Source organism: Camelus dromedarius, chromosome 28 (assembly GCF_036321535.1).
Source record: "Camelus dromedarius isolate mCamDro1 chromosome 28, mCamDro1.pat, whole genome shotgun sequence".
Classification (NCBI taxonomy): Eukaryota; Metazoa; Chordata; class Mammalia; order Artiodactyla; family Camelidae; genus Camelus; species Camelus dromedarius.
Window position 1 is genome coordinate 17,383,812 of NC_087463.1, and position 27,104 is coordinate 17,410,915.

The 27,104-nt window shown below is 31.6% G+C and overlaps 1 protein-coding gene across 5 annotated transcripts in view; it reads left to right on the top strand.

Moving 5' to 3' along the window:
• RELCH (RAB11 binding and LisH domain, coiled-coil and HEAT repeat containing) overlaps positions 1-27,104 on the top strand; it is a 99,962-nt gene that overhangs the window by 25,112 nt on the left and 47,746 nt on the right. For all 5 annotated transcript variants that reach the window (XM_064480388.1, XM_064480389.1, XM_064480390.1 and 2 more), the window contains exons 3-12: positions 1,159-1,230; positions 1,339-1,394; positions 1,500-1,613; positions 6,728-6,931; positions 7,037-7,128; positions 7,752-8,045; positions 9,023-9,098; positions 10,115-10,210; positions 21,713-21,825; positions 25,555-25,645. In XM_064480388.1, coding sequence (XP_064336458.1) covers positions 1,159-1,230; positions 1,339-1,394; positions 1,500-1,613; positions 6,728-6,931; positions 7,037-7,128; positions 7,752-8,045; positions 9,023-9,098; positions 10,115-10,210; positions 21,713-21,825; positions 25,555-25,645 — 1,208 coding nt within the window. The remainder of the gene's footprint in view (positions 1-1,158; positions 1,231-1,338; positions 1,395-1,499; positions 1,614-6,727; positions 6,932-7,036; positions 7,129-7,751; positions 8,046-9,022; positions 9,099-10,114; positions 10,211-21,712; positions 21,826-25,554; positions 25,646-27,104) is intronic.

Sequence of the window (27,104 nt, forward strand, 5' to 3'; positions counted from 1 at the left end):
TTTTTATGCAGAACTATTTAGGATAATGTAATTTTAAAAATATCCAGTTGTGACAAAGATCACTTATTTTCTCACAGCTTCACTTCACAGAAATGGCTTTTTTTCCTGCTTCTAAGCTTGCTTTTTCTTCAGAGCAGTATTTATTAATACTTTAAAGTATTTTAAAGAAAATTCCCAGTAAAGACATACATGCTTAAATCTTGCTCCTGATGAAACATTTTACTAAAATGTTGCCTCTGTATTCCTGTTGATCTTATAATCAGACTCTGGTAACAGGTGAAATCTTTAAGTTTCAGTAGTACCTCTTAATATGAATAAATACCTGTCTGAAGAGTTGTCAGAAACTTTGAAATTCTACTTAGTTTTACTCAATATCCTAAAATTACTATATTTGTAGAATTGTACAGAATCATTTGCTTTGGAATGATCTTAATTATAAATTAAAAGACAAACTGTTTCTATCTTTTGGCTTTAAATGAAACCTAAAATAAACCTAAAATAAAGGAACTTTTTTTAGATATGTGTTTAACATAACTGTGCTTGTTTGTAGAAGGCATATGCTTGTTTGTAGAAAAATTGTTAGACATCCCACATTGTTAAATATTTAAAACATATTCTTTCAACGTCTTAATAAAGGAATATAGTCACTAATATTTCTGTGTACTGATTTATAACATTATTCTAGATAGTGCATTTAAAAGTACTTTTTTTTTTAAATCCTAAGATTTTCTTTAAGTATATTTGCTTGGATTTCATCTAATTTTTGTCTTTTCCCCTGAAATGTGTCACCTGAAAACATTCCATAACATTTCTTACCTAGACTGAGTGAAGCAGAAGCATCTAAATCACTAATATTTTTATTTACCTAAATGAGAGTATGCCATAGATTTTATTTTTAAATAGAGCCATCCCTGTCAGACAGCTGGAACATTTGATCCATAGTCCCCTGTATTCTGAAACTATGGAAAACATTCACCAGTTTGCTTGCAAATCAACTCTGCTGCATGCGTTCACAAGTTTCATAAAGATTGCATGCTTTCTGTTTTCAATACAAATTGTATTTTTTTTTCATACCCATCCTTGCTTTTTATTTTTTAATTTTTGTTTCCCTTTTCTTGGTTGGATGCCTGTGTGTGTTTATTCCAAATCCCTGTCCAGTCCTGGAGTTTGAACTACGGAAAGCCAAGGAGACCATTCAGGCCCTCCGAGCCAACCTGACAAAGGCTGCAGGTGGTGTACATAAAACTTTTTTGAGACTTTTTCTACTTTGACAATGTAGAAGTAGCTGAGATATTTTCAAATGTGAAATAGTAAAATATTCGTATTTTTTCCCACCAGAACACGAAGTTCCTTTACAGGAACGAAAAAATTACAAATCAAGTCCTGAAATTCAGGTGGGTGAACGACAGATCTAAAAGTATCTTCCACATGAAATGGTAGCACAAGTATTGAAGGAGGAGAACTTACAATATTGTATCTGTCTTTTATTTTATCTCCAGGAGCCAATCAAACCTCTTGAAAAGAGAGCTCTAAACTTCTTAGTCAATGAATTTTTATTGAAGAATAACTACAAGCTGACATCAATAACCTTTTCAGATGAAAATGATGATCAGGTACATTTTTTTTTGAATTTTTTTTTCCTTTTTAATTAATATATCTTCTCTTTTATCTACTTTCTTTAATTTTTTAAAGTTACACATGTATTAAAGCTCTATAAGGCAGGTTACCAAACACATTTTCTTACCTACCCAGTCTAGTGTTCTGTTGGCTTATAGATTTTTTCTCTCTACATAAAGACTTCAGATTCTTTCCAGAAAGCTTTTTACAACTCCCCAGTAACTATATAATTTCATATATTTGCATGTATTTATAAAGTGTGCTTTTTTTAACTTTAAAACATTTACTTAGTAGTAGTACAGATTAAGAATAAAGTAGACTTATAATTCCAGTTTAGCTGAAACCTCCAATAGCACTATAATAATTAAGATGAGAAATAGATAACAGCAAATAAGAAAATATTTTGAATAAGAGTGAGAATATAAGTTATGTCTCTGAATAGGAGCCAGTTTTAGAACCTCATTATTTTCCTGGTAAAATTTTGTAAGCAAAGAAATGATGGTTTGTTTACTGTTGTCTCCTGAATGTGGAATATTTTGACTTCTTAGTGCTAATGGATCAGTTTGAATCTTGTACCTTAGTAAAATGAATACCTGGGAGTATTTTATGTAGAAATCAGGAAGCCATCATTTTAAATCAGGTGTATTCCTTTGGTCCATAAAATATCCCATGGTTTGTTCAACAAATATAGAAGTTATCTAAGGAAGATAGCAATTCAGTTACTCTCTCGGTAATTGTAATGTTTTTGGCAAAAATTAAATTTAATAAAATATTTAGTTATTTCTTACTAAGTGGTGGTTAGAATAAAACAGATAGAAACTAGTATTTACCTTATATAAATAATATTATACCATGATTACATTTTAGTTTAATCAAGTTTTATCACAAATTTCGGTTAAAGATCAACTAATGAATAATATATATGTTTAATTTGTAAGAAACTTTGAGAGGCTAGAAAGAAAGCAGAAAAGGAGGAAAAGAAAAAAATAGATGGGACACATAGAAAATAATATCAAGATGGTAGATTTAAAACCCATCCATATCAACACTCACTTCAAATGTAAATGGTCTGTCCTTCCCACTTAAAAGGCAACAATTACTGGCTCTCTCAATAATTGATAGAACAAGGTAATAGAAAATCATTTAGGGTATGGAACACTTGTGCTATGTTGTCAATCAACTTAACATAAGTAAAATTTGTAAAACACTCCATCTTTCAGTAGCTGAATGCATATTTTCAAACATATGGGTCACTTATCAAGATAGACAATATTATAAATGATAAAGCAAGTCTTAATATTTAAGAGGATTTTAAATATTTTCACATAACACATAAGTTGAAAAAGGAATCAAAAGGGAAATTATAAAAAATTTTGAACTGAATGAAATGAAAACAAAATAATCAAAATTTGTGTAACTAAAGCAGTAATTAGAGGAAAATCTATAGCACTAAAATGTTTATAATGGAAAAGAAAGGTTTCAAATTGATGATAATCAGCTTCTACATTAAGAAACTAGAAAAAGAAAACTAAGCAAAGCCCAAAGTAAGCAGAAGAAGGGAAATAATAAAAACGAGAGGATAAATCAATGATACAGGCAGCAGAAAACAATAAAGAAAAACTAATAAAACAAAAAACCGGTTTTTTTGAGATAAATGAAATTGACAAATCTTTACCCTGACTGATTAGAAAAAGAGAAAAGATGCAAATTATCAAAATCTGGAATGAGCAAGGTTATATCACTACAGATTTTACTTATATTAAAAGGATAAAATGGGAATGTTACTAACAACTTAGGAATTGAGAGGCAATTCCTCAATCTCATAAAAGATACAGAAAACCTGTTACTTATATTTAATGATGAAGGGTGAGGAATAAAGCAAAGATATATGTTCTCATTATTTCTTTTGAACTTCGTACTAAAGATTCTAGCCAATAAAAAGCAAGAAAGAAATGAAAGGCACACATTTTGGAAAAGAAGAAATAAAACTTTATTCACTGATGTCATGATTGTATATGTAGAGAATCCTATGGACTGTCTAAAAGATACCACAACTCATGTATGACTTTAGCAAAGTTGTAGGATACAAGATCAGTAAACAAAAATGAATTGTATTTTTGTATGCTGGCAACAATTAGAAATTGAAATTTAGAAAATACTATTTACAAGAGTATCAAAAAGTAGGAAATAGGGGTAAATCTGTAAGGGCTTATACACTGAACACTGTTATATGTGCTGAGAGAAAGTAAAACACATATAAATGAAAAGCTCCGCGACTCCCAGTAACATTGCTGTGCACTCCACTGTAGGAAGTCACCATGCTCCCACTGCCACATTCTAAACTTTGTCACTGTCTTGCTCCCACTATATCTGCTTTTTCACCTGAATATTTTCACTTTCCCAATCTCTCCCTCTTTTTCACATCGGTCATCTCTCCTGCCTCCTGCTTTAACTCCTTCCTTATCAATTTTAAATTTATAAATATTCTCAACTTTTTTTTTAGCTTATCCTTCTACCTGCCTCCAACATTATCTTTCACCTGTTAATTATAATCATGCCCAGCTGAAGCACTTGCACCCTGAATGTGTCTGATTCCTTCAGAGCGTTGAGTTCTTGCTCATTCTTCCTGTTGTCTCTGAAATAATTAGTTCCCCTATCCTCTCATTGCCATGTGCCTTATGAATAAATACCTAAACCTTTCCAAGGGAGTGCATAGATCATCACTTTTTAGAAACTTTTCCTTACCCTCCACCTTAAGACAGAAATTGACTCCTTTCTCTGAATTATTGACAGTTCTTCAATCATAACACTCGTGATACTTTAGATTCTGCTTATTTCTTTATGTCACTACTCTTTAACTGTGAAAGCCCCTGAATGGTGACAATATTTTATCCTTGATTCTAAGCGCAGGATAGATATCTCATAAATATTGGATGAATATAGATGGATAAATGGATACTTGAATTATATGTGTAATATTCATTTAATAATTTTTTAAAAAGCCAAACACTGTATTAGGACCTCAATAAACATTTTATTTTATCACTATAAAAACCCTAAGAGATAAGTATTATACCAATTCTACAAATGACCTGTACAAGGTTCAAATTAATTCATAACAGTAATAAGTGGAGAAAATATGAATTTCATTCTTGGATCTAATTTTCTTCAAAGTCCACACTCTTTCTTTCTTTCCTTCCTTCCTTCCTACCTTCTTTCCTTCCTTCTTTCTTTTTTTTAGCTGAAGTATAATCAGTTAATAATGTGTCAATTTTTGGCATACAGCATAATGTTTTAGTCATACACAGACATACATGTATTCCTTTTTATATTCTTTTTCATTATAAGTTACTACAAGATAATGAATATAGTTTCCTGTGCTATACAGTATAAACTTGTTTGTTTATCTATTTTATATATAGTAGTTATTATCTACAAATCTCAAACTTCTCCTTTATCCCTTCCCACCCCCTTTTTCCCCAGGTAACCATAAGTTTGTTTTCTATGTCTGTGAGTCTGTTTCTGTTTTGTAAATAAGTTCATCTGTGTCCTTCTTTTAGATTCCACATGTAAGTAATAGCATATGGTATTTTTCTTTTCTCTTTCTGGCTTGCTTCACTTAGAATGACAATCTCCAAGTCCATCCATGTTGCTGAAAATGGCATTTTACTCTTTTCATGGCTGTGTAGTATTCCATTATAGATCTATATCTATATCTATATCTATATCTATATTTCAATGTCAATGGACATTTAGGTTATTTCCATGTCTGGCTATTATAAATAGTGCTGCTGTGAACATTGGGGTGCATATATCTTTTCAAATTAGAGTTCCCTCTGGATATGTGCCCAGGAGTGGGATTGCTGGATTTATGGTAAATCTATTTTTGGTTTTTTAAGGACTCTCCATACTGTTCTCCATAATGGCTGCACCAGACTACACTACCAACAGTGCAGGAGAATTCCCATTTCTCCACAGCCTCTCCAGCATTTATTGTTTGTGGACTTTTGAATGATGGCCATTTTGACTGGTGTGAGATGATACCTCATTGTAGTTTTGATTTGCATTTCTCTAATAATCAGCTATATTGAGCATTTTTTCATGTGCTAATTGGCCATTTGTATGTCTTCATTGGAGACTTGCTTGTTTAGGTCTTCTGCCCATTTTTGGATTGAGTTGGGTTTTTTGTTTTTGTTTTTGTTTTTGTTTTTGTTTTTGTTTTTGTATGTTGTATGATCTGTTTCTATATACTGTAAATTAAGCCCTTGTCTGTCGCATTATTTGCAAATACAAAGCCCACACTTAATACCTGTCTTACATCTGCCTCGGATTTAACCCCCAATAATAGCTATTTTCAATTATTATTAATCCTTAAAGTATTAAGAGTGTCATATTCAGAACATTCAAATGAATATGCCATAGTTTCTCAGAGTTTCATAAATTATAAATAAATAAGTTATAAGATATCAAATTACAGAATTCTGGTGTATTAGAGGAAGATAAAATGGTAGGACAGTGTATTTGCATGTGATTGATAACTCTGGAACTTTATAAAGCTCCTTAAAAAAATCTTTGCCCATAGAATGCTTTGAGGTTCTATGCCTTTTTGTACTCTTATAATAAAATTATATTAGATTGAATTCCAGAATGTTTCATAACAAGACATCAAAGAGCAGGTATTTGGATTCTGAAGACTATCAGAGCATTTTTAATAATATAATTAGATTCAAACAGCTACAGCAAGAAGGCAAGCAGATTAAATTGCTTGCTTACCTGTTAAAGATTGCACTCATATATATATACATATATGTGTGTATATATATATGTTGGAATAATAAAGAAAGGAAAAATAAAAGTTAATGCCATCAATTAGTTTACATGTAAATAATGAATACAATTTATGAACTAGGACTTTCTTAATCTAGACATATTCTGTGACTTCATGCAAATATTTAAGCATGTTTTACAAACTTAAACATTAACACAAGCTTTAAAGTTAAGAGTTTACATTTTTGAGAGATTTGATCAAAAAGATTGTATATGGGGCACCTTGACATCTAAGACAGATTAATCTCAAAGATGCAAGATAAAACTGCCTTATATCTTTTAGGATTTTGAACTATGGGATGATGTAGGATTAAACATTCCAAAACCTCCAGACTTATTGCAACTCTACCGAGATTTTGGAAATCATCAAGTGGCTGGGAAAGATCTTGTGGATGTGGCCAGTGGTGTAGAAGAAGATGAATTAGAGGCTCTTACACCAATTTTAGGAAACCTTCCTCCAACTCTTGAAACTCCTCAGGCTGTAGAGGTGAGAGGTATTAACTAAGTAGTTAAGTCTATAAAAAGTATTTAAACTATGTAAAAGCATACTATGAGATCTTGAGTTTCTGTTTTTCTCCCATTTTGATTTCAGAACTCGTTGCTAGTACAGAAATTAGAAGATAAAATTAGTTTATTAAGTAGTGAGAAATGGTCTTTGATGGAGCAAATCAGAAGACTTGAAAGGTTAGTACTTAATCATCATTTCTAAAAACCTTCTTAAAGTTTTTAAAGATATTGACAGATTTTATAAATATATAAAATAACATTTCAGTTAGAAGACACAATTTTTCATATCCTAATACTTCTGAAAAAAATTCTTATAAATGTTTTATGTACTTAATCTGTCCTTCCCTGGCCCCCCCAAAAAAGATATTCAGTCAACATAATCAGGTGATCGTTTATGTCTTGGAAACAAGGAATAAGATGTTTTTCACTTTCCCCAAGTTGTGTCAGTATTAGTAAAATAAATTCTTTACATTAGTTTCATACATATTTCCCATTTATTTGATTCTTTTAATAATTCTGTGGATTAGATGGAATTATCCCCATTTTGCAAATGAAGAAATTTAAGTGTTAATCCAAAGCAGTTTATAAAGCCATTTTTATGTTTTGTAAGAGTTTTTAGTTATACTTCTGGGTATAAGAAGCATCATTGTATATGGTACAGAAAAGATTAATCATTTGCTCTACCACTTTCTATTAATACGTTATTCTTTTAAAGCATTAAACTCATTATGAGGTTTATGCTATTGCCGAAGTTTAAAAAAAAATAGTTACTTTCTGATAATTTCTCTTTCTCTCTGCAGTGAAATGGATTTCCTCAAAAATGAACACTTTGCCAGCCCAGTAGTTTGTGACTCTGTTCAGCCTTCTTTGGATCAGTCTCCCCACAAAGACTCTGAAGACAGTGGACAAAATTCAGTTATGAATAGTTCAGACAAGGGAGAAAACAAGGATATTCATCTTTCAAAATCTGATGACATTGATTCCACTATTCCTAAAGAGAGTTTTCCAAATTCTTTCCCCAGGAGAGAAAGAGAAGGGATGCCATTTTCTTCTCCATCAAGTAAAAACACAGTCCATTTTGATAAACCCAATAGGTTAGTATGATTCTGTATTTTGAAATGCATCTTTCAGCTATTTAGTACATATTCAAACTGGAAGAGTTTCAGTTCTTATTTTGTAGATCAGATGTCTGAATTTTTATGTTTGGCATGAGCTTAACGTATACCAAAGTACATGTGACCAAAAAAAAAAAAAAAGAAAAAGAAAAACCCAACAAAACACAAGTAATTACTAAGTTAAATTACATTAAAGAGAAATAGACAATAAATAAAGTAGGTTATATTTTCGCCAACTTAAACCCATAAATAAAATCTATGTTCTATGTGCTGTGAATATTTTACCCAATGCTTTTTACCTTTTCTCTATTCCTCAGTCAATAGAAGGTTTTGGTACTGCAAAGGTGCCTGGGCTAAAGAGGGGAATGGTTATTGCTCTTAGGCCTTTTTCCTGTGTCTGCTACCATTCCTAATATTGTATCATTAATATTCGCTCAATTCACTTAATTTTTATTGGGTTGCAGTGACTATAGTTAGATGACAAAAGCATGGTCCCTTGCCTTTCATTTTCATTATTTAGATCTGCAGAACTTTAACTCTTCTCTGCAACATACTAGGTCAACCTTTGTATCCACTCTTTACCTTTCTGGGGCCATACAGAATTGGGGAGAAAAAAGTCCTCATTTCTGGTTTTGCAAACACTGTAGTCGTTGACCTGCCATTCCACTTCAGGTTGAATCCAATCATTTACAAATCATTCATTCACATAACATCAAGCTGTTTTAAGATGAACAACTATTGCTGATTTCTTTTCCCCTGAATAATTCTTCAGTGAATTGACCTTCCAGTCATTTGTGGCTGAGAAATTCAGTTACCATTTATTTGTAAGGTAGAATTCATGCAAGAGTAGGAATTGCGTATAGCATGCAACTTACTTTCTCCTTAAATGGCAGTGGTAACTATTTGGTTAATGATTAATAGAAAATGAACCATTTCCATTGAATATTTTCTTCTAGGAAGTTGTCTCCTGCTTTCCATCAAGCACTACTCTCTTTTTGTCGAATGTCAGCAGACAGTCGTTTAGGATCAGAGGTAAATTATACCAGATTCTTGCAGCTTTCTTAAAACATTCAGTTTTTCTTTTTGGCATCTTATCCAAAAAATAATTGTGATAAGACTCTATTTCAAGTACAAATCTATTATTTAAAATAATGCTCTAAGAAGTAGTTCCTAAAATTTTAAACTTTTAAAGAAGGTTGTTGATTATTTTTGTCTTTGGATTAAAGCTTTGTTTAGTATTAAAGTGACCTTTTACAGTCTAGTTTTAATTTGTTATGTCTACTGACATGGTTATATGCTTTTTTGTGGTATAATTTAGAAAACCAATTCAAGTGTACACTTTTATATTTCAGTTTTTAGTCTACTTCATTTTTTTCTTTCATTAGGATTGGTTGTCTTTGATTGCAGAGTTTATTAGTTGTCAGATTTGTTTTCCTCAAGTGCTTTGTAATTGTTTTTGCAGGCTCATCTTGAGAGGGTATTTTATTTTATTTTTTTCTCCTATTTTATGTTCAGTCCTCCCTTTCTAGCTGTTTTGTAGTTCATTCCACTTAAACTCTCCTGGGCTTCTGTCCCACGGTGTCATTAAGAACATGAAAGAGCTAGAGAATGGTTTGGATGCAATCTGGTAATCCTCATTGTAAGACTGGGTCAGCCTCCCTGGGCCTCCCCTTACATGCAGCTTCATTATACAAACTTCTCTTTCACCTGAGACAAAGATTGTAGCTTTGTGGGCCCCTTTTCGAGAACAAAGTTAAAAACACTTGAAGCCGCCCCACTCCTGCATTATCCGTATTTGTTCCCAGAACTGAAGCCTGGTAAGCCTCCCTGGCTTCACCTTGCTTGTCACTGGTGTTTTAAATGCATTTCTGGTCTACAAAAATGTTTATCCTGTTTGGGATCACAGTTGTTGTTATCGTCATCATCATATATTATAATTTGTGGTGTGTGTTTGGAGCAGAGGTGACAGAATCTGAAGCATGAATTTTAAGTACATGACGCACAGAAATTCTCTAGTATTGTCATGTGTTAATTCTTTGGTTTTCTAGGTGTCTCGGATTGCAGACAGTGAGAAGAGTGTCATGTTAATGCTGGGGCGCTGCCTGCCCCACATCGTTCCTAATGTGCTGCTGGCAAAGAGAGAGGTGAGACACATAAAAGTGTTTTCATCCCAGTAATCTCATCGTGTTGTCCATTTTTTGTCATTTTGAAGTTTAGTGTTATATTTTTATTTTGTTAAAGTCTATTACTTGCAATCATATTCTTACTTTTGTGCATGCATCTCTGCTCCTAGAGAATGGTTTTACACCTCTGTCAGGTGAGTTCAGTAAAACTGCATGGTATTCATGTTTTTCCAATTTTGCTTAAAGCATCATTAGCTTCTGCAACACTAACTATTACTGTAGGTCCATTTATGTGCCACGAACACTGTCTGTTTTTTACATTGCCAGTTAACTAATTAATTTTATCTCTGCTCTTGATATGATTTGTGATACATCTATAGAAACACTATTCGTGTTGAAAATTAATAGGGACTAGTAATGTAACTCTTTTCTTAAATGTACTTGTAGTTACCTATTCATGTTAGTTGTATTGTATTTGGCAGTAATTACACTTGTCTTATGATGATAGGATAGTTATATTGACTACAATAACTTTTTAAAGTACCTTTTTTGTTTTTCTTGTAGCTAACCTGTTACCAACAAATGCTTTTCATATCCAACATAGAGCAGCAAATATATTTTAGTACACATTGCCTGTGTTATAAACCATAAATACTGTAGAAAGTTATCTTTAGAGTTATATTTAGCTAGTAGATTAGTGAAAAGTTATCTGTAATTTCATTTAAATGACAGTGAATGGATTTATTTACAAACAAGTTTAATTATTTATTTGGATTATTCAACTTACGACATCAATTTTCCTTTCACAAATTTTTTTCAGTGGGTTAAGAATATTTTAGAATGTGTCATAAAAGTTTCTTCTGTCATCTTCCTAATATTTACCACTGGTTTTAATCATAAATCATGGGACCTACAGTATGATAGATACACAGTGCACTGGCAAACCCGTATAAAGCTTATCCTTAATTATCTGTCTAGCCCAAGAAATTTGTACTGATCCTCAAGAAAGCTTACACGTAGAGCTTTAAAATTTTTATTCCTGTAGGTATTTTTAATTTAAAAAAGATAAACATGACTGTTTTCTTACTGATGGTTTTATTTTACCTAATATTTTAAAACAGTTGTGAGATATTAATAAGTATGGAAATTTTTCTGTCTTGAAGGATCAGTGTCCAATTTCAGATTGTTTTGCAGTTCTGCCTGGCAGAATGGTGTTTGAGCTTCTTTTCCTTTTTTAGCTTGTAACAATCCGTGCAATGCATTAATGTTTGCATCCCTTTTACTATGTTTCCTTAATATAATCTTTAAAATATCATAGAAACCTAATTGTTATGAGATGCAGTGTAAGTTTTTTTATTTTAATGTTCCCCTTTTTTAATCATAAAAGACCCTACCACTAAAGTCTGATTGTACTGCATGAAGTATTTATACATTTGCATCATCAGTAATCAGATGTAGTGTATATATGTATATATAAATATATAAACATATTTATATATACATATACATATATATTTTATTTGTGGTATGATGTTTACTTTTCTGGCTGATTTTAAGTTTTTTATATTTAAAAATATTTATATACTTATAATTTCATGAAGACTTGATTATTTATCTTTGTTTAATTATTTGTGCCTTATTCTGTTTTACCAGAAAATTTACCATTTATAATATGCCGGAGTTATATTCCCTTGAAATTAAATTAGTAAATAATGAAGTTTATGTTTTGCTTTTGTATGAAACCAATCCCAGGGCATAAAAGGACAAAATTTTTATTTCATTTCATCTTTTGATATTGGATTACTTTTATTTGATATTTTACCCTAGTTCCTTAAATCTATATTTTTTAAAAGGTCTTGTGATTGAAGGCTTTTGTTTTTTATTTCTCAAGTTTTATATATTTTCTTATCAGTATAAGCCTTTTTATTGATAATGTAAATACAATTAAAGTGTCCCTTAGTAGACTGATTAGCAATATCCTAGATAATTAAATAAATAAAACATTTAAAACAAGATTTAAGAGTTTGATTAAATAATGCATTTGCATGGTTTAACATCTTTTAAATATAAAATGATGTACAGCAAAAACTCATCTTCCCCTTTCCCTGGGCCACCATCCCACTGCAATAAATTTTATTAGCTATTCAGTGTATTCTTTCAAGTCCTTTGCCCATTTTTTAAATTGAATTATTTGTCTTTGTATTTGAATTGTAAGAGTTCTTACAATTCTGTATATTAAACCTTATATTTCATTTGCAGATATTTTTTCCTGTCTTGTAGATTGTCTTTACACTGTTGATAATGTCTTTAGCTGGACAAATGTTTTTCATTTTTATGAAAGCTGATTTATCTGTTTTTTTTTTTTTTTCATTCGTTGCTTGTGTTTTTGGTATCAAATCTTAAGAGTCCATTGCCAAAACGGAGGTCAGGAAGATTTACCCCTATGTTTTCTTCTAGTAGTTTTACAGCTTTAGCTTTTATATTTAGGCCATTGATCCATTTTGAGGGTTTTTTTTTTTTTTAATATATGGAGTAAAGCAGGGAGCCAAAACTTTATTCTTTTCATGTAGTTACGCAAATTTCCCAGCATCATTTGTGACAGAGAAAGTAGTTTCCCTAGTGAATGGTCATGGCACCTTTGTCAGAAATCAGTTCAGTGTAGATGTTTGAATTGATTTCTATACTCTCAATTCTGTACCATTGATCTCTATGTTTATCTTTATGCCTCAACTACACTATTTTGATTACTGTAACTTTATTGTAAATTTTGAAATTGGGAAATATGAATCCTCCAGCTTTGTTTTGGTTTCTGGGGTTTTGTTCTTTTTTTTAATATTATTTACCATTCAGGGCCTCTTTGAGTTCCATATGATTTTAATGCTCAGCTTTGATTTCTGCCATAAAAGTCATTTGAATTTTGATAGGGATTGCATTGACTCTGTAGATCACTTTGGGGAATATTGCTGTTCTGAACATGAGGGTTTTTTTGCATTTAATGACATTCTTTCAGCAGTGTTTGTAGGTTTCAGTGTACAAGTCTTTCACTTCCTTATTCAAATTTATTTCTAGGTATTTTGTTCTTTTGGATGCTATCATAGGTAAACCTGTTTCCTTAGTTTCCTTTTCAGGTTGTTCGTTGCTGGTATATAGAAACAAAACTGATATTTGTGTGTTGATCTTGTATCTTGAAACTTTGCTAAATTTATTTATTAGCTCTAATAGGTGTTTGTGGGTTCTTTGAGATTTATATAAAATCATGTTATCTGCAAATAGATATTTTGCTGCTTTCTTTCCAATTTGGATAGTTTTTATTTCTTCCAGTTACTTAATTGCTTTGCCTAGGACTTCCAGTACAATTTTGAATAACATTGTTTTGAGAAAACAGATACCCTTATCCTGTTCCTGATCTTATGAGGAAAGTTTGCAGTGTTTCACCATTGAGTGTAATACTAGCTGGGTTTTTCATAAATGCCCTTTATCATATTAAGGAAGTTTTCTTCTGATCCTAGTTTGCTGAGTATTTTTATCATGAAAGAATATTGAATTTTATCAAATGCTTTTTCTGTATTAATTGAAATAATCATTTTTTCCCCTTCATTCAGCTGATGTGGTGTAATATATTGATTGATTTTTCATATGTTGAACCACCCTCACATTCCTGTGATAAATCCCACTTGGTCATGGTATACAATCCTTTTAAAGCATTGTTGAATTTGGCATTAGTATCTTATTGTGCATTTTTGCTTCTAAATTCATAAGGAATATTGGTCTGTAGTTTTCTATTGTTGTGCTGTCTTTGTCCAGTTATGGTATCAGGCTAATGCTAGTCTCATAGAATGTGTTAGGAATTGTTCCTCCTCGTCTGTTTTTGTTTGTTTTTTTTTTGAAGAGTTTGAGTAGGATCAATATTAATAAATCTTTAAATGTGATTTAGAATTCACCAGTGAAGCCATCTGATCCTGGAACTTTCCTTTTGGGGAAGTTTTTTATTACTAATTCAGTCTATTTGCTTGATCTGCTTTGAGATTTTCTGTTTCTTCTTGAGTCAGTTTTGGTAATTTATGTGATTCTAGGAGTTAGTTCATTTCTTGATTATCTAATTTGTTGGTGAACCATTGTTTATGGTATTCACTTATAATCCTTTTAATTTTTGTAAGGTTGTTACTGATGTCCTCTCCTTTATTTCTGATTCTAGTTATTTGCATCTTCTCTCTTTTTTTTCTTAATCAGTCCAGCTAAAGGTTTGTCAACTGTGTTGATCTTTTCAAAGAACCAGCTTCTGACATTGTTGATTTTATTGTTTTCCTTGTCTGTATTTCATTTACCTCTGCTCTAAACTTTATTGTTTTCTCCCTTCTGCTGGCTTTTAGCTTAGTTTGCTCTTTGTTGGAAGGTTGTTGACTTTGTATCTTGCTTCTTCTTTTCTTTTTTTTTCTTGCTTCTTTTTTAATGTAGGCATTTACAGCTATAAATTTCCCTCTGTGTACTGCTTATGCTGCATCTCACAACTTTTGGTATGTTGTGTTTATTTATATCAAAGTATTTTCTAATTCCCTTGTTGATCTTTTTGACCCACTGATTGTTTAAAATGTGTTGTTTTAACATCCACATATTAGTGAATTTTCCTTCCTATTATTGATTTTTAATTTCCATTGTGATTTGGAGAGTATGCTTTGTATGATTTCAGTCTTTTTGAAATTTATTGAGAATTGTCTGTTGCCTGACATATGGTCTGCCCTTGAGAATGTTCCGTGTGCCTTGAGAATTATATATATTCTGCCATTGTTAGCTCAAGTGATCTGTATGTCTACTAGACCTAATTGTTTTACATTGTTCAAGTCCTCTTTTTCCTTACTGATCTGTCTAGATGTTCTGTCCATTATCAAAACTGGGATATTGAAGTCTCCAACTATTGTTGTAGATTGTACTGTATTCTTTCAGAGATACTTTCTGCATGTATAAGCAAACTCAAATATATGATCTTTCCATGACTTACACAAATGATGCCATACTCTATGCACTGTTCTCCATTTTGCTTTTTTTCCATGTAACATATTTTTGTTTCTATTTCGGTAGATAAAGAACTTCTTCATTCTTAAGGCTGCATAATATCTGGTCTCCTATAGTTTTTAAACATGTTTTAAATTAGGTATTTCAAACTCTATTGACTACACTGTCAGTAAGGAAGACATTTTACATCACGTGCCAGGATAAATTACACATGTAGTTAAAATAAATGTGTTACAAACCAAGTCTTACCTTTATTAATTACCAAAAGTTAAAATGGAAGACAATATCAAACAGGATTTTATAAACATTTTAAAACTAAAGAACACACCTAAATAAACAGTTTTAAAAAGAAAAAAAGGTTTTTGTGACCCACTTAATTGATATTATGACCCAGTATTTTAAAGGGAGTGACATAAGGTTAATTAAAACTGTCTAATAGATTAAATTTTATTTTGTATAAAAATGGAAAGCACAGTCACTATAGATATTAGTATTATTTGTTTCTGGTTTTTAGAAGAAAAATAACATCCTCACTTAACTTTCAGGTCACAATTATTGAATTTTCCAAATTCAACATACCATATTTTCAAATCAAAAATACCATTGATTGTAACAATTACATACCTTGGAGAAAGAAGGATTTCCATTAATTTATGACATGCTCTCCATTATAAAGTGCATCTCAATTTCAGAGATGATGAAAAGTGAAAAAAATTTTCCTATGTTCTGTGAAGTAATGATAATCTCTTTTTACCAACTTGTATTTAAAAAGACATGTATTTATTTTGGGAGGAAAAAAAAGATGAACTAATTTTCGGTATATGGCTTATGGAGTAATTCATATTAATGGGTTGGTTGAGGTTCTTGAATTTTTCAAACCAAATTAAAGAATAAATATATTTGTCATTTGATATATGTATATAGTAAATAAGCTAAAGAAGTGGATTTTTCACAATTTCTGCTTTAAATACATTTGAAGGGGAAATTCTATAATTTAAAAGTAAGATTTCTTAAAGGATTACTTCTAAAAGCATTTTTAAATAGTATACCTAAATTTAACGTTCATTTTCATTCTATGCCAAGGAAATACATGGCATCAGCTAGCTAAGTTGGAAAAGCAAAGTAGAAGCCTGGGCCTGGAATGAGGATGGGGCAAGGTGAAATGGAAAGTGAGGCCACGCTTTCTTTGTAGGATGCTCCAAGATAAGATAGGTGATGGTTGCACAACACTAAATATACTTAAAAAAAACAAAACACTGAATGTACACTTGAAATGGATGAATTTTATGATATATAAAATATATCTCATTTAAGCTGTAACAAGAAAAAAGGCCAAGAAGAGCACCAATTCCCTAAGAGATTTAAAAATAGCTAGTACCTTTAAAGACTTGCCCATCTTTGGAGAAACTAAACTTGCTCTTTTACATTGCCATTCGTGTTGTTCTATGGTAAATTTTTTAACTTATGTGTAGTAATAGCCCCAGATAATTATAACTGTGTGAGAGTAATATAGTAGTGTAAGTATAGAAAAGTAGATAACATAGTAAAGTAGATAACCTTGGTCCACCTTCTTTACCATTTAGTGTGTGTATGTGTGTGTGTGTCTGTCTTGTAATTTTTGGAGTAAATTATATGCTGTTTAGCAGTATCAGAATTGAAAGTCATTTAAGTATTTTAGTTAGGCTTCCTAAAGAATGAGCCTCAGGAATTATAGATATTAATAATTCTAAGAATAGATATTTTAGCAGCCCTTGAAGTATAAAACTTTTCCAGAGGTGAGTAACCTTGTCTTTTCCTTATGTGAGTCTTTGTAATGTTTTTTCTTTTTTTCTTTTTTTTATGTATTACTATCAACATCCTCACAAATTTTAACTGAAAATTTAAGTCAGAGGTGTTCACCTGTCAGTAATTGAATTTAAATTGTAATTCATTATTGCTTAATTCCTAGGCAAAAAACTAGATGAAAAAATTTTAATAACAACTATGAAAAATTTTTAATGAAGCTTGAATTATAGGAAATAATTTTAGTGGAACAGTAAGGGTAAGCAATGAACTACAATTTATTGGGCTAATGTTACCTTTCGAGAACTGTAGAATTTTGCTTCTTGACCTGAAGTACTCAAGCATTTCCTCCTTGGCATTTGATCTAAATACTTTTCCTTTTGTGTTTTAGATTACTTTCAGATCTTCGAGCCATTATCTTATCAACATTTCCATGCTTTTTTTAATTTTAGAATTTGCCTAACCTCATTTCCTACTTCATTTCTTTTCCTGTTAACATCTAATCACTCATATTGTTTTAGTTCCTTTTTAGGTGCTCTTTTTTTCCTTCTGGTTTTGTAGTCTGAACACTAATTTTTAAAGACTAAGAAAGTTAGGTAAAAATATTCATAAAATCAAATGTCATCAACTCTAAAGACACTTACTCTCTTGAATGTGATTTCTTTATTGTCATTAGAAGTGATTTTGTTTTACTTGTAAAACTGAAAGGAAAATACTGGAAGTCTTTCCTGTTTAATTCTGTACAAAATTCCTTGGGCGGGATGGGAGATCCTTCTATGGAAAAAGAACTAGCTTTGTTATTAAAAGTGCAAAAATCAAAATAGTTAAAAGCACAAGTCATTTCCTTGAGTAAAGTCAAATTACTAAGCCTTTTAGATTAATTAATTCTATAGGCCTTAGAAATATCTTTTTTTTAACATGGTAGTAAAGTACTGGAGTACCTTCTGTAGTAGTATTACTACACTGATTTCCTCTGTAATGATCAGTAGGAGATCAATTTTGTATTTCACTTCAATACACATTTATTGAGTACTAAGAGGTACTAAAGCATATTTGAAAATATTTAAAATTTCTGTTCCCTTGAAATATGGGCACAGTAACGTTTTTATTGGGGGGAGGGTTCCTTTTGAATATAATGTTACCAAAGCCATAGGTACTATGTTACCATGGTTATTATTTCATTCTTAACATAACATTTTAAATCTTATATGCTTAGGATTTTTTAATGTGAAAAACTAAGCTTTAGATATGATAGTAACGTTGCTCTCTAATTCTCAATACATTTCTTTTATATTTAATCATTGAAAGATCTAACCCCTATCACCTTGTCTTCTGAAGAAAACTTTGCTACCACTTTTTAAATTTTTTATTCAGAATTACAAGGAAAGTTTTTTAAAACTCTAGACATCTTCAGTTGGAGAGATGATACCAAAGGAAGAATACTGATTCAAATCTATAAATTTATGAATACACATGACCCTTCCTTAAACAACACATAAGTTATGAGTACTGACACCCGTGCAGTCCAGAAATTGAGTATAAACTTCCATTCAAACAACCACAGATTGTATAGTACTGTAGTACATGTTTATGGGAAAAAAATCTGCATATAAGTGAACCTGCACAGTCCAAGCCCATGTTGTTCAAGGGTCAACTGTAGTGTGAAAATGGTAAATAAGATCTTAAAATAATGAATTCTGATGTGGATGAATTACTACCTCAGAGGCTTAACAAAGGGTGATTTCACAGTAAATAATGTACAACACAGCAGATACATACTTACAGAAGTCATTAGTTCAAGAATGGTACAAATAGAGGTGAATAAATAAGTGAATGATAGAGGAATTAGGGTATTTGGAGCTAGTCATAACTTAGCAATTAAAATCCTTGATGACTCTATCAGGAACAGACTACACTTTCCCCTTTTTGTGCCATCACTGACTGGGCCTCTTCTCAGCTCTGTTGCTATAAGAGGAGGAGACCATCTGGCATACTTTATACACTGAGTTACAACTGCCCTAGCCATTAATGTGCCAGGGTGTGCCCAGTTCTCCTTAGCATAGCATATCAACCCAAAACTATTGGCAGTGACTGCCCATGTTTATTAATTTTGCTAGCAATGAATAAAAACAAATGGCAATATAAATTATTACTAACTGTGACTGAGAAACGTGAAAAGAATGTTTCTCCAAAGACCTAAATTCACAGAATTTTAGAGTTCAAGGAGACAAGGACTGACAAATGGTTTTTCTCCCATGTGTCATGTCAACTGAATTAGTTGGTAATAGCTGCTGTGTTGAAAAGGCATTTTAAGGCCAACTTTGATCTCAAAAGGAAAAATTAACAATCTCCTTAACAATAGATAAGAAAAATGCAGAATATATGTGAAGTATTTTTTATTTCTGCACTAATCTTAATGAATTCTTTTATGTTTCACTTGAGGAAACTAAAAATCAGGGAAGTTTGTGGTTTTCATTAGGTTCTTTGGTACTAAGGAGTAAATTGAGACAGGAATTCTTCTAGCTCCCAATTCAGTGTTCTTGGTTTGGCACATCTGTAGCCATACTGCAGTTAAAAGATTCTTTATATTAATGTATGACATAAACTTCCTCTTTGATTAAGAATCACAAAGCCTCATGATTTAAAAAAAGAAAAAGGGAAAAATAATATAAGGCACAAAGAATAAACAGCAAGACAATCATTTTGGTATACTTGTATTTGAGATAAAGAAGCTAGTAAACATTGCAGGGGAGAGTATAGCTCAGTGATAGAGTGCATGCCTAGCATGCACAAGATCCTGGTTCAATCCCCAGTACCTCCATTTAAAAAAAAATAAAGTAAAATAAAAAGAAGCTAAATATTATTCTGTATTTTAGACAGAGTGTATATGCATATATTTGAAATTATAGCAAATATCTTACCTACATTTCATAACTTTATCTTTAAAGAGTATTTAATAGGAAGAGAATAGAATAAGATAATGTAAAAGTATGTATTTAGAGACAGTGGGAAAGCAGGAAGACAGGTTAGGAGGAAGCAAGAAAACCCATGGGAGAGAAAGCTCTGATATGAAGGGAAAGTACAAATAAAATATTTTTTGATTTTGTTAGTATCTTTTATAGTAACTCCTTTTTCATCCTTAGGGTTCTAGTCTAGGTGGGATATACTGATGTGTTCAGAGTATTAGTCTTCTCATTAGTATCATTGGCTCTTAGCAGCCTAAATGGAATCCTCTAAGGACCCTTGGTATTAATGGTCTTCTATCCTAATATTTTATAAAAGATTGTTTATTTTCTGCTACAAAATCAAGACTTACCCATCAAGCATCACATGAGGTGTCTGGTGAAAACCCTACGTAACAATATAGGATCCATGTATATACTCTGTTCCATTCCCAGTTCAAAATTATTTTCCCTAATTACTTAAAAAATTTTTTTTTTTGCTTTTCAGTTTTTCACTAATCTAAAACCTACAGAGATGCCCAAATAGAAAGATGACAGAACAAATGTTTCAGATTTTTTTGCTTTTCAGATTTATTTTTAGCTCTTCTTATCTACAGCTTTGTACTTTCAATTTAGATTTATACCAAGTAATTATAATTTTAAAATAATATATAAAGACATTAGAAATAATGGAAAAGGACATCTAGTCATTCCTTAAAGTTTCAGTTTCAACTCCTCTAAAAAGCATATTATTTGTTTCTAGGGTAGTATCTTCAAAATGGGAAAATGTGTAGGCTTTCCTCAGGGTATCATGCATTATTACATAGTGATCCATTCCCGTTAGCACTTTCTGGTGGGTAGGGAGATAGATGGGAAAAAGAAATGGGAGTAATCATTCTACCCTTTTTATTACATCATAGTGACTTCTTTAAAATATCTGCAAAATATTTTTTTTATAAGAGAATTTCTCTTCAAAAATATTTTATCGCTTTTGGACTTTTACTGCATTAGACTTAAAAATCTATTCCAAAAATGAAAAGCACTAATATCTTTTGAATATATTTTAGAATTTTGTCTTAATTTAATTAAAATGTGAAACAACTTTAATTTCATTTTCAAGTTCTTTGGAAGAGAGAAATAAACTTTTGTCTGTTACTTTCCTTGAAAATGTTGAATTTACCCCAGTGTGTTGCAAGTACAACACCAAATATTCTTAAAATTTTCCATTTCAACGTAAAGTATATCTAGTGATACTTTGTGGTTGTACTGAGAGCATTTAACACCTGTGGAAATGGTCTTCTTTTCTGTTGGCCACTAGGTTAGGTGCTAAGGGTACAAAATTATTAATTATATCTAATCTTGAGAAAGATTAATTGTGCTTATAGAAGTGGGAGGAGTTTTTATTTTCTGTTACTATTTTAAGTTTTAAAATATGGTTAACTTCTGCAAGTTTTTGTTTAAAAACACTTTCAAAATTAAGACTACTATATCAGGTTATAGTAAGATGGAATGTTATTGGATTTAAAAACTAATAGACCCTTAGGAAGTACTGGTTAAGAAAAAAATTAGTTGAATCTTAAGTAACTATTACAATGTGATCTGCACCTTCTGCACAACAAACACAGAAGTGTTTTCTCTTGAATTATCAACCTTACAGAATTAAAATTTGCTCCTCTATATGCTGAGGTTTATTTCATTTTAAATGTCCATTTAAGAATACTCTGGGGGAAAGAAAGAATATTCTGCAATGCATTTTTACTTTGACTGTTCCACCTTCATTTTTCTTTAGGAGTTGATCCCTCTCATATTGTGTACAGCATGCCTACATCCTGAGCCTAAAGAGAGAGACCAGCTGCTCCACATACTTTTCAATTTGATCAAGAGGCCAGATGATGAGCAAAGGTGGGTGTGACTACTTCTTTGGAAAATAAATATAATGTTGACTTACTAATTTTACTAATTTGGCATCATGATTAGCATTTAATCGAAATGCCATCTTTTCTTCCTAATAACAGGAAATGCCCCATTCATGGTGCTGTGTAATGTTTTCATTCTTGTTATTCCAGTTGCTCATGTTGAATTTGTACACTTTTGTGTTAAGTTAGCTTTGGTCTTCTAAGTCTTCAAATTCAAAAATATTTCTTTGCTTTTATCTTTCACATTTGATTTCCAAGAATTCCTGAATATTCCTCCTTTTCCTCACAGATGAACTAGATACAGCATGGCCTCTTAATGGTTACGCTTTACAAGAAATAAAATATTTAATGTATGAATGTCTGCATCACTGAGCTATCTGTAAAGCAATTTCTGTGTGGCTAGAAGAATACAGTGTTTTGGTTAGTCCTAAGTCAAATACTCACAACCAGGGGTGATTGAGTGGAGAAATGAGTTACACCTGAGGGTGGTCGAGGGCCAGAATGCATGTCAGGGAGCCTTTTGGGAAGAAGGGGGATTTGATCAAACAATGGTGGTAGATGTCTACCCCAGAGAGTAAGATCTTTAAATACTAGGTGAAACTGTACAAGTGTGAACATGAACAAAACATCCTGGTGGGTGGGTAGGTAGACTAAGCACCAGGTGGATAAGATTGAGCCATTGAAACGTTTTTCTATGTTATAATTTTCGATCTTAATTGAAAAATTTTTTTTTATACTTTTGCAAAACAGTAGAATTGTACTTTATTATTAGGTAACTTTAAGTAATTTCAATACTTTTTTTTACTGTCTGTTACAATATTTACCTCCTCTGGGAATGTTTGGGGAGTCATAAAAGTAAACCATAATAAGACAAATCAAGCCCCAAAATTTAAATACAAGGAATCTCAACTATGAGAATAAAAAGTCATGTGGACTTTAAAACTCTATAAGCATATATCTCCTTCCTACTCTTACCAAAATATACCTGAGCAAGCGGAGAAACATGTCCTTTCAGGATCTAGTCAAGATTAATCTACATTAGCAGTCTTTACATACTAGTTAAATAGAAATGAGGGAAATTCTGTCATACCATTTATTCCAAACTGAAATTTTTCTAAGGACAATTTGATGGTGCTAGATAGGAAAATTAATATCTTATTTTCTCCTTGAAAAATACTTGGTAGCTTAGTTAATTTGTAAATCTACTTACTACGTTATCATTTTTACTTTGCAAGGCAAAAACCTCTCCATCTTTATAGCCCATGTCCATGGACTCTGCATGTAAAGCTAGCAGCTGCCACCTGGTGGCCAAAAATACCTTTTAGCCTTACTTCAGGTCAAGATGCACCAGGAATTAAATACTTATGTTCACACTTAAATCTTTCAGCTTACAGAAATACAGTTATTTATTGAAATAAATTAATAATTTAGTAACTATATATAATAGGAATAACAAATAAATGAAGCAAAATTTTTAAATTAGCGTATGTTTGACATATAATCAGTTGTTGCTTTTCTTTAGTGAATCTCAGGCTTCCTTGTATCCTAAGAAAACCTTAATTTTATGCTCAAAAATGGTACACTTTGGCACTTCTTTGCTAACAACCATAACTGACCCCATATTTCTACAACTGTGTCAAATAGTAGTCAAACAGTTCTTATCCTGTGATTTTTCCATAAAGAGGAATAGTGTTTATTTTTACCATCTCAGGAACCTTTTTCCAATGCTGTTAATAATCTATAGGCCATCTGACCTTTTCTGTTTTCAGGTGTATTTCAAACTGTCATATTTTTTAGAATTTTGATCTTTGCTGAACAAGAAGTTTGAGAGGCCTAACATTTTCTTGAATAAATTTGTACATCTTTAGTATAGTAATGATGAGTCATGATTTAAAGTTATTTCATGTGAAGGTTTTGTACAAGTGTATACTTCTTACATGTGTTTGAAATGCCTAAATTTCCCCAGAGTTCATTTATTATAAATATCAAATGTTCGGAACCTATGCATATAGCTTCTCATTATTTTAAGACACTAGTAAGGGATGAATGACTAGATATTAGGAAATTTTCAGCGGGAAACAAGCAGCTAAACTGCTGTCTTAAAGCTTGGGAATTTCTTTTCCTATTTTCTTTTTATTCACTTTGCCTTTCTAAAGTATAAGAAAATAGAAAAACAAAAGAAATGTTGAGAAATAGGCATAGAAGACAATGATGTAAATAAAAAGGGAAATCAGATAGATAAAAATTACAAGGTTAGGGGGAGAAGAAACTGCAGTATAAAAGGAAGACATTGGCTCAACATTGCCTTTATTGTTGTCCAGATGCTTTTTGTTTGTCATTATTTTTCTCAACTTGAGAGAACAGTTGTAGCCAACTTGGCTAAACTACATAGAAATGTAAGGTCATTTTTCAGTGTAAATTAAATGGACATATTTTGAGAAACAGCAATGAGCAATGCCTAGGCTTTTATAATTAGTATGAATTAAACATTCTATTTTGGTTTTCCTTGAAGTTGGCTACTTTGAAATATCTATGGAAAACATACTTTCTTTTTTCATTAGGTTTTACTGTTTTGAAGTCAGACAATCAAAAGTAAAAAAGCGTACAATACTGCATTTTAAAGTCATTTTAAATAGAACTTCATTCTGAAGAGTGAAAAGTGTTATTTAAAATTTTATACTCATTTGAAGTTATAAATCTGTCAATTCAAATGAAATTATTGTATTATTTATATGTTATTCTATAAAAAATTACCCCAAAAGAAAATGGTTTAAAATAACACTTTTATATTACAGTTTATGTAGTTCAGTTAATCTGGGTCTTCTGCCTTAAGGTATCTTGTAAAGCTCTAATTAAGGTATTGGCTGGGGCTGTAGTCACCTCAGGGCTCATTGGGGAAGGATTTGCTTCTAAGCTCATTTACATGGTTGGTCATTGGCAGGATTCAGTTTCTCATGGATTTTTGGACCAAGGGCTTCGGTTCCTCATTGACTTTTGTCCAGAAGCTGCCTTCAGTTTCTTGGCACATGGAACTTTCCAACAGTGTCCTTCCTCAAACCATGCCAGTTGAGAAGGCAGTAAAGAGTCCCACACAGTGGATGCCGCAGGTTTTTATAACCTAATCTCATCACTTTGGCCATTATTTTGTTCATTAGAAGCAAATCATTAGGTCCAGTCTATACTCAAGGAGATGGGATTGCATAATGGCATGAATACCAGGAGGTGGACATCATTAGAAGCCATGTCAGAAGCTACCTACCACAGTTATCTTGGGTGCAATAACAAAAATTCTGATTTAAGAAATATCATTTTACTAATATGACATCACAGTTTTTAGTTGTAGAAATACTGGGAAAATAATCATTGATTGCTTTAGTAGCTAGAAACTAAAGTTCATTAGAAACTGAATCATTAAACTTACTGTAATCTAAGAATGCGTATGTGAGAGGTTACTTTAGGAGGGTTTCAAATTCAGCTTCACACCAGTACAGAATCCCTTCACAGCATCTCACAAATGGTGTTGCCACTGCTGGAGGGATGAGTGTTAAGAAACTCACTCTTTTGGCAGCAGCCTATCCGTTGTTGGAAAAGTCTAATTTGATTGTACAAAAATATTATACTTCATGTTAATTATAGCTGACTCCTTATAACCCTTAGTTCCAGTTCTATTTGCTAATACAAACAAAAGTCTTTATTCATTTGTATTATTTTTCAGGCAAATGATACTGACAGGTTGTGTGGCATTTGCACGTCATGTTGGACCAACCCGTGTAGAAGCTGAACTTCTACCGCAGTGTTGGGAACAGGTAAATAACTGTATTAGCTTTTCCCTAGCCTTTATATTCTAATGTATTATAAATGCTCATATTATCTTTTTAAAATACTGTTAGGAAATATGTGGGATATAAATTACACTGCTATTTCTGTAACCCAGCACAGTAATTTAATAGTGCTTAAGAATGCTCTGGGATGCTTTGCTTTTTATTCATTCTTCCAACAGATACTTAGAAAACACTAGTTCCAGTGCCAGGTACTGTTGTCCCTAGGAATATGGTAGTGAATAAAAGACAGTGGCATTCTGGTAGGGAGGTAAGAGAAAACAAATAAATGAAATGATGTCTTGTAGTTTATAACTATGTAGAAAAAAGCAGGGTAAGAGATGGAGAGTGATGAGAACACTATTTTAGAAAAGGTGGTCAGGGAAGGACTCTCTGAGGAAGTGATGTTTAGGCAAGGATCTGAGATATGAAATGCAAAAAATACAGAAATTGCTGAGTTCAAGGATCTGAATCAGGTCGAGATATAAAATACAAAAAAAGATTTAAAAAAAACTGATGAGTTCAAGGGAGAAGCGTGTGTGTAGGTAGGTAATAGAAATAACACCTTGTATATATTATATGCTTATGTATATTATAAACATATACAGGATATAAAGTGTAAACATTTGATGTAAGAGGATTATATATTTATAATTCAACTCACTATTTACTAACAATACTTTTGGTTTTGTATTGAATTTTAGTTTTCCAGTCCTTTAGAACTCAGAATCATTGACTTTCTAGACTAAGTGTTTAGGTCATTAAGCAACTTACTCTTCCATCTTAAAAGGATGGATCTCTTACTTATGAAGACAAATTCCATGGCCTTATTTATATGAGCATTGTCACTTATTCTTAGGAAAAAATATTAGTCTCTGGAATATTGCTAAAGTATATGATCTTTTAGAATTCTATTCCAATTTCTTTGTGTATTCAGTTTTTTCTTTAAAATTTAGTGGAGTCATATCTCGATTCAGTATTTGAAGGGAACATTATATAAAGTCATATCTAGATTATTCAGTATTTGAACTGTCATATTATCTCTGACAGTCCCTTATGTCCTTTAAAGATTATAGTGCATACTAATTTAAGGTAAGGTTCTAATCATTAAAAGTCAGATTAATTTGGAAAAACATATACAATGTTGAATTTACAGTTCTGTACAGTTATACATATGTATGTGTAGTTTTTTAATAGTTTTTACATTTTACTTTCTTCTTTTGAGTTTTATTGAGATTTAATTCAGATAGCATATAATTCACCTATTTAATGTGTACAATTTAGTAGTTTTTAGTATATTCAGAGTTGCATAGCTATCACCGCAATCAATTTTAGAACAATTTTATCACCCCCAAAAGAAGTCCCAACCCCTTGAATTGGTTCTCATAGTTCAAGATTATTTGGGCTATTCTCGGTCCCTTGAATTTCCAGATCAGCTTGTCAGTGT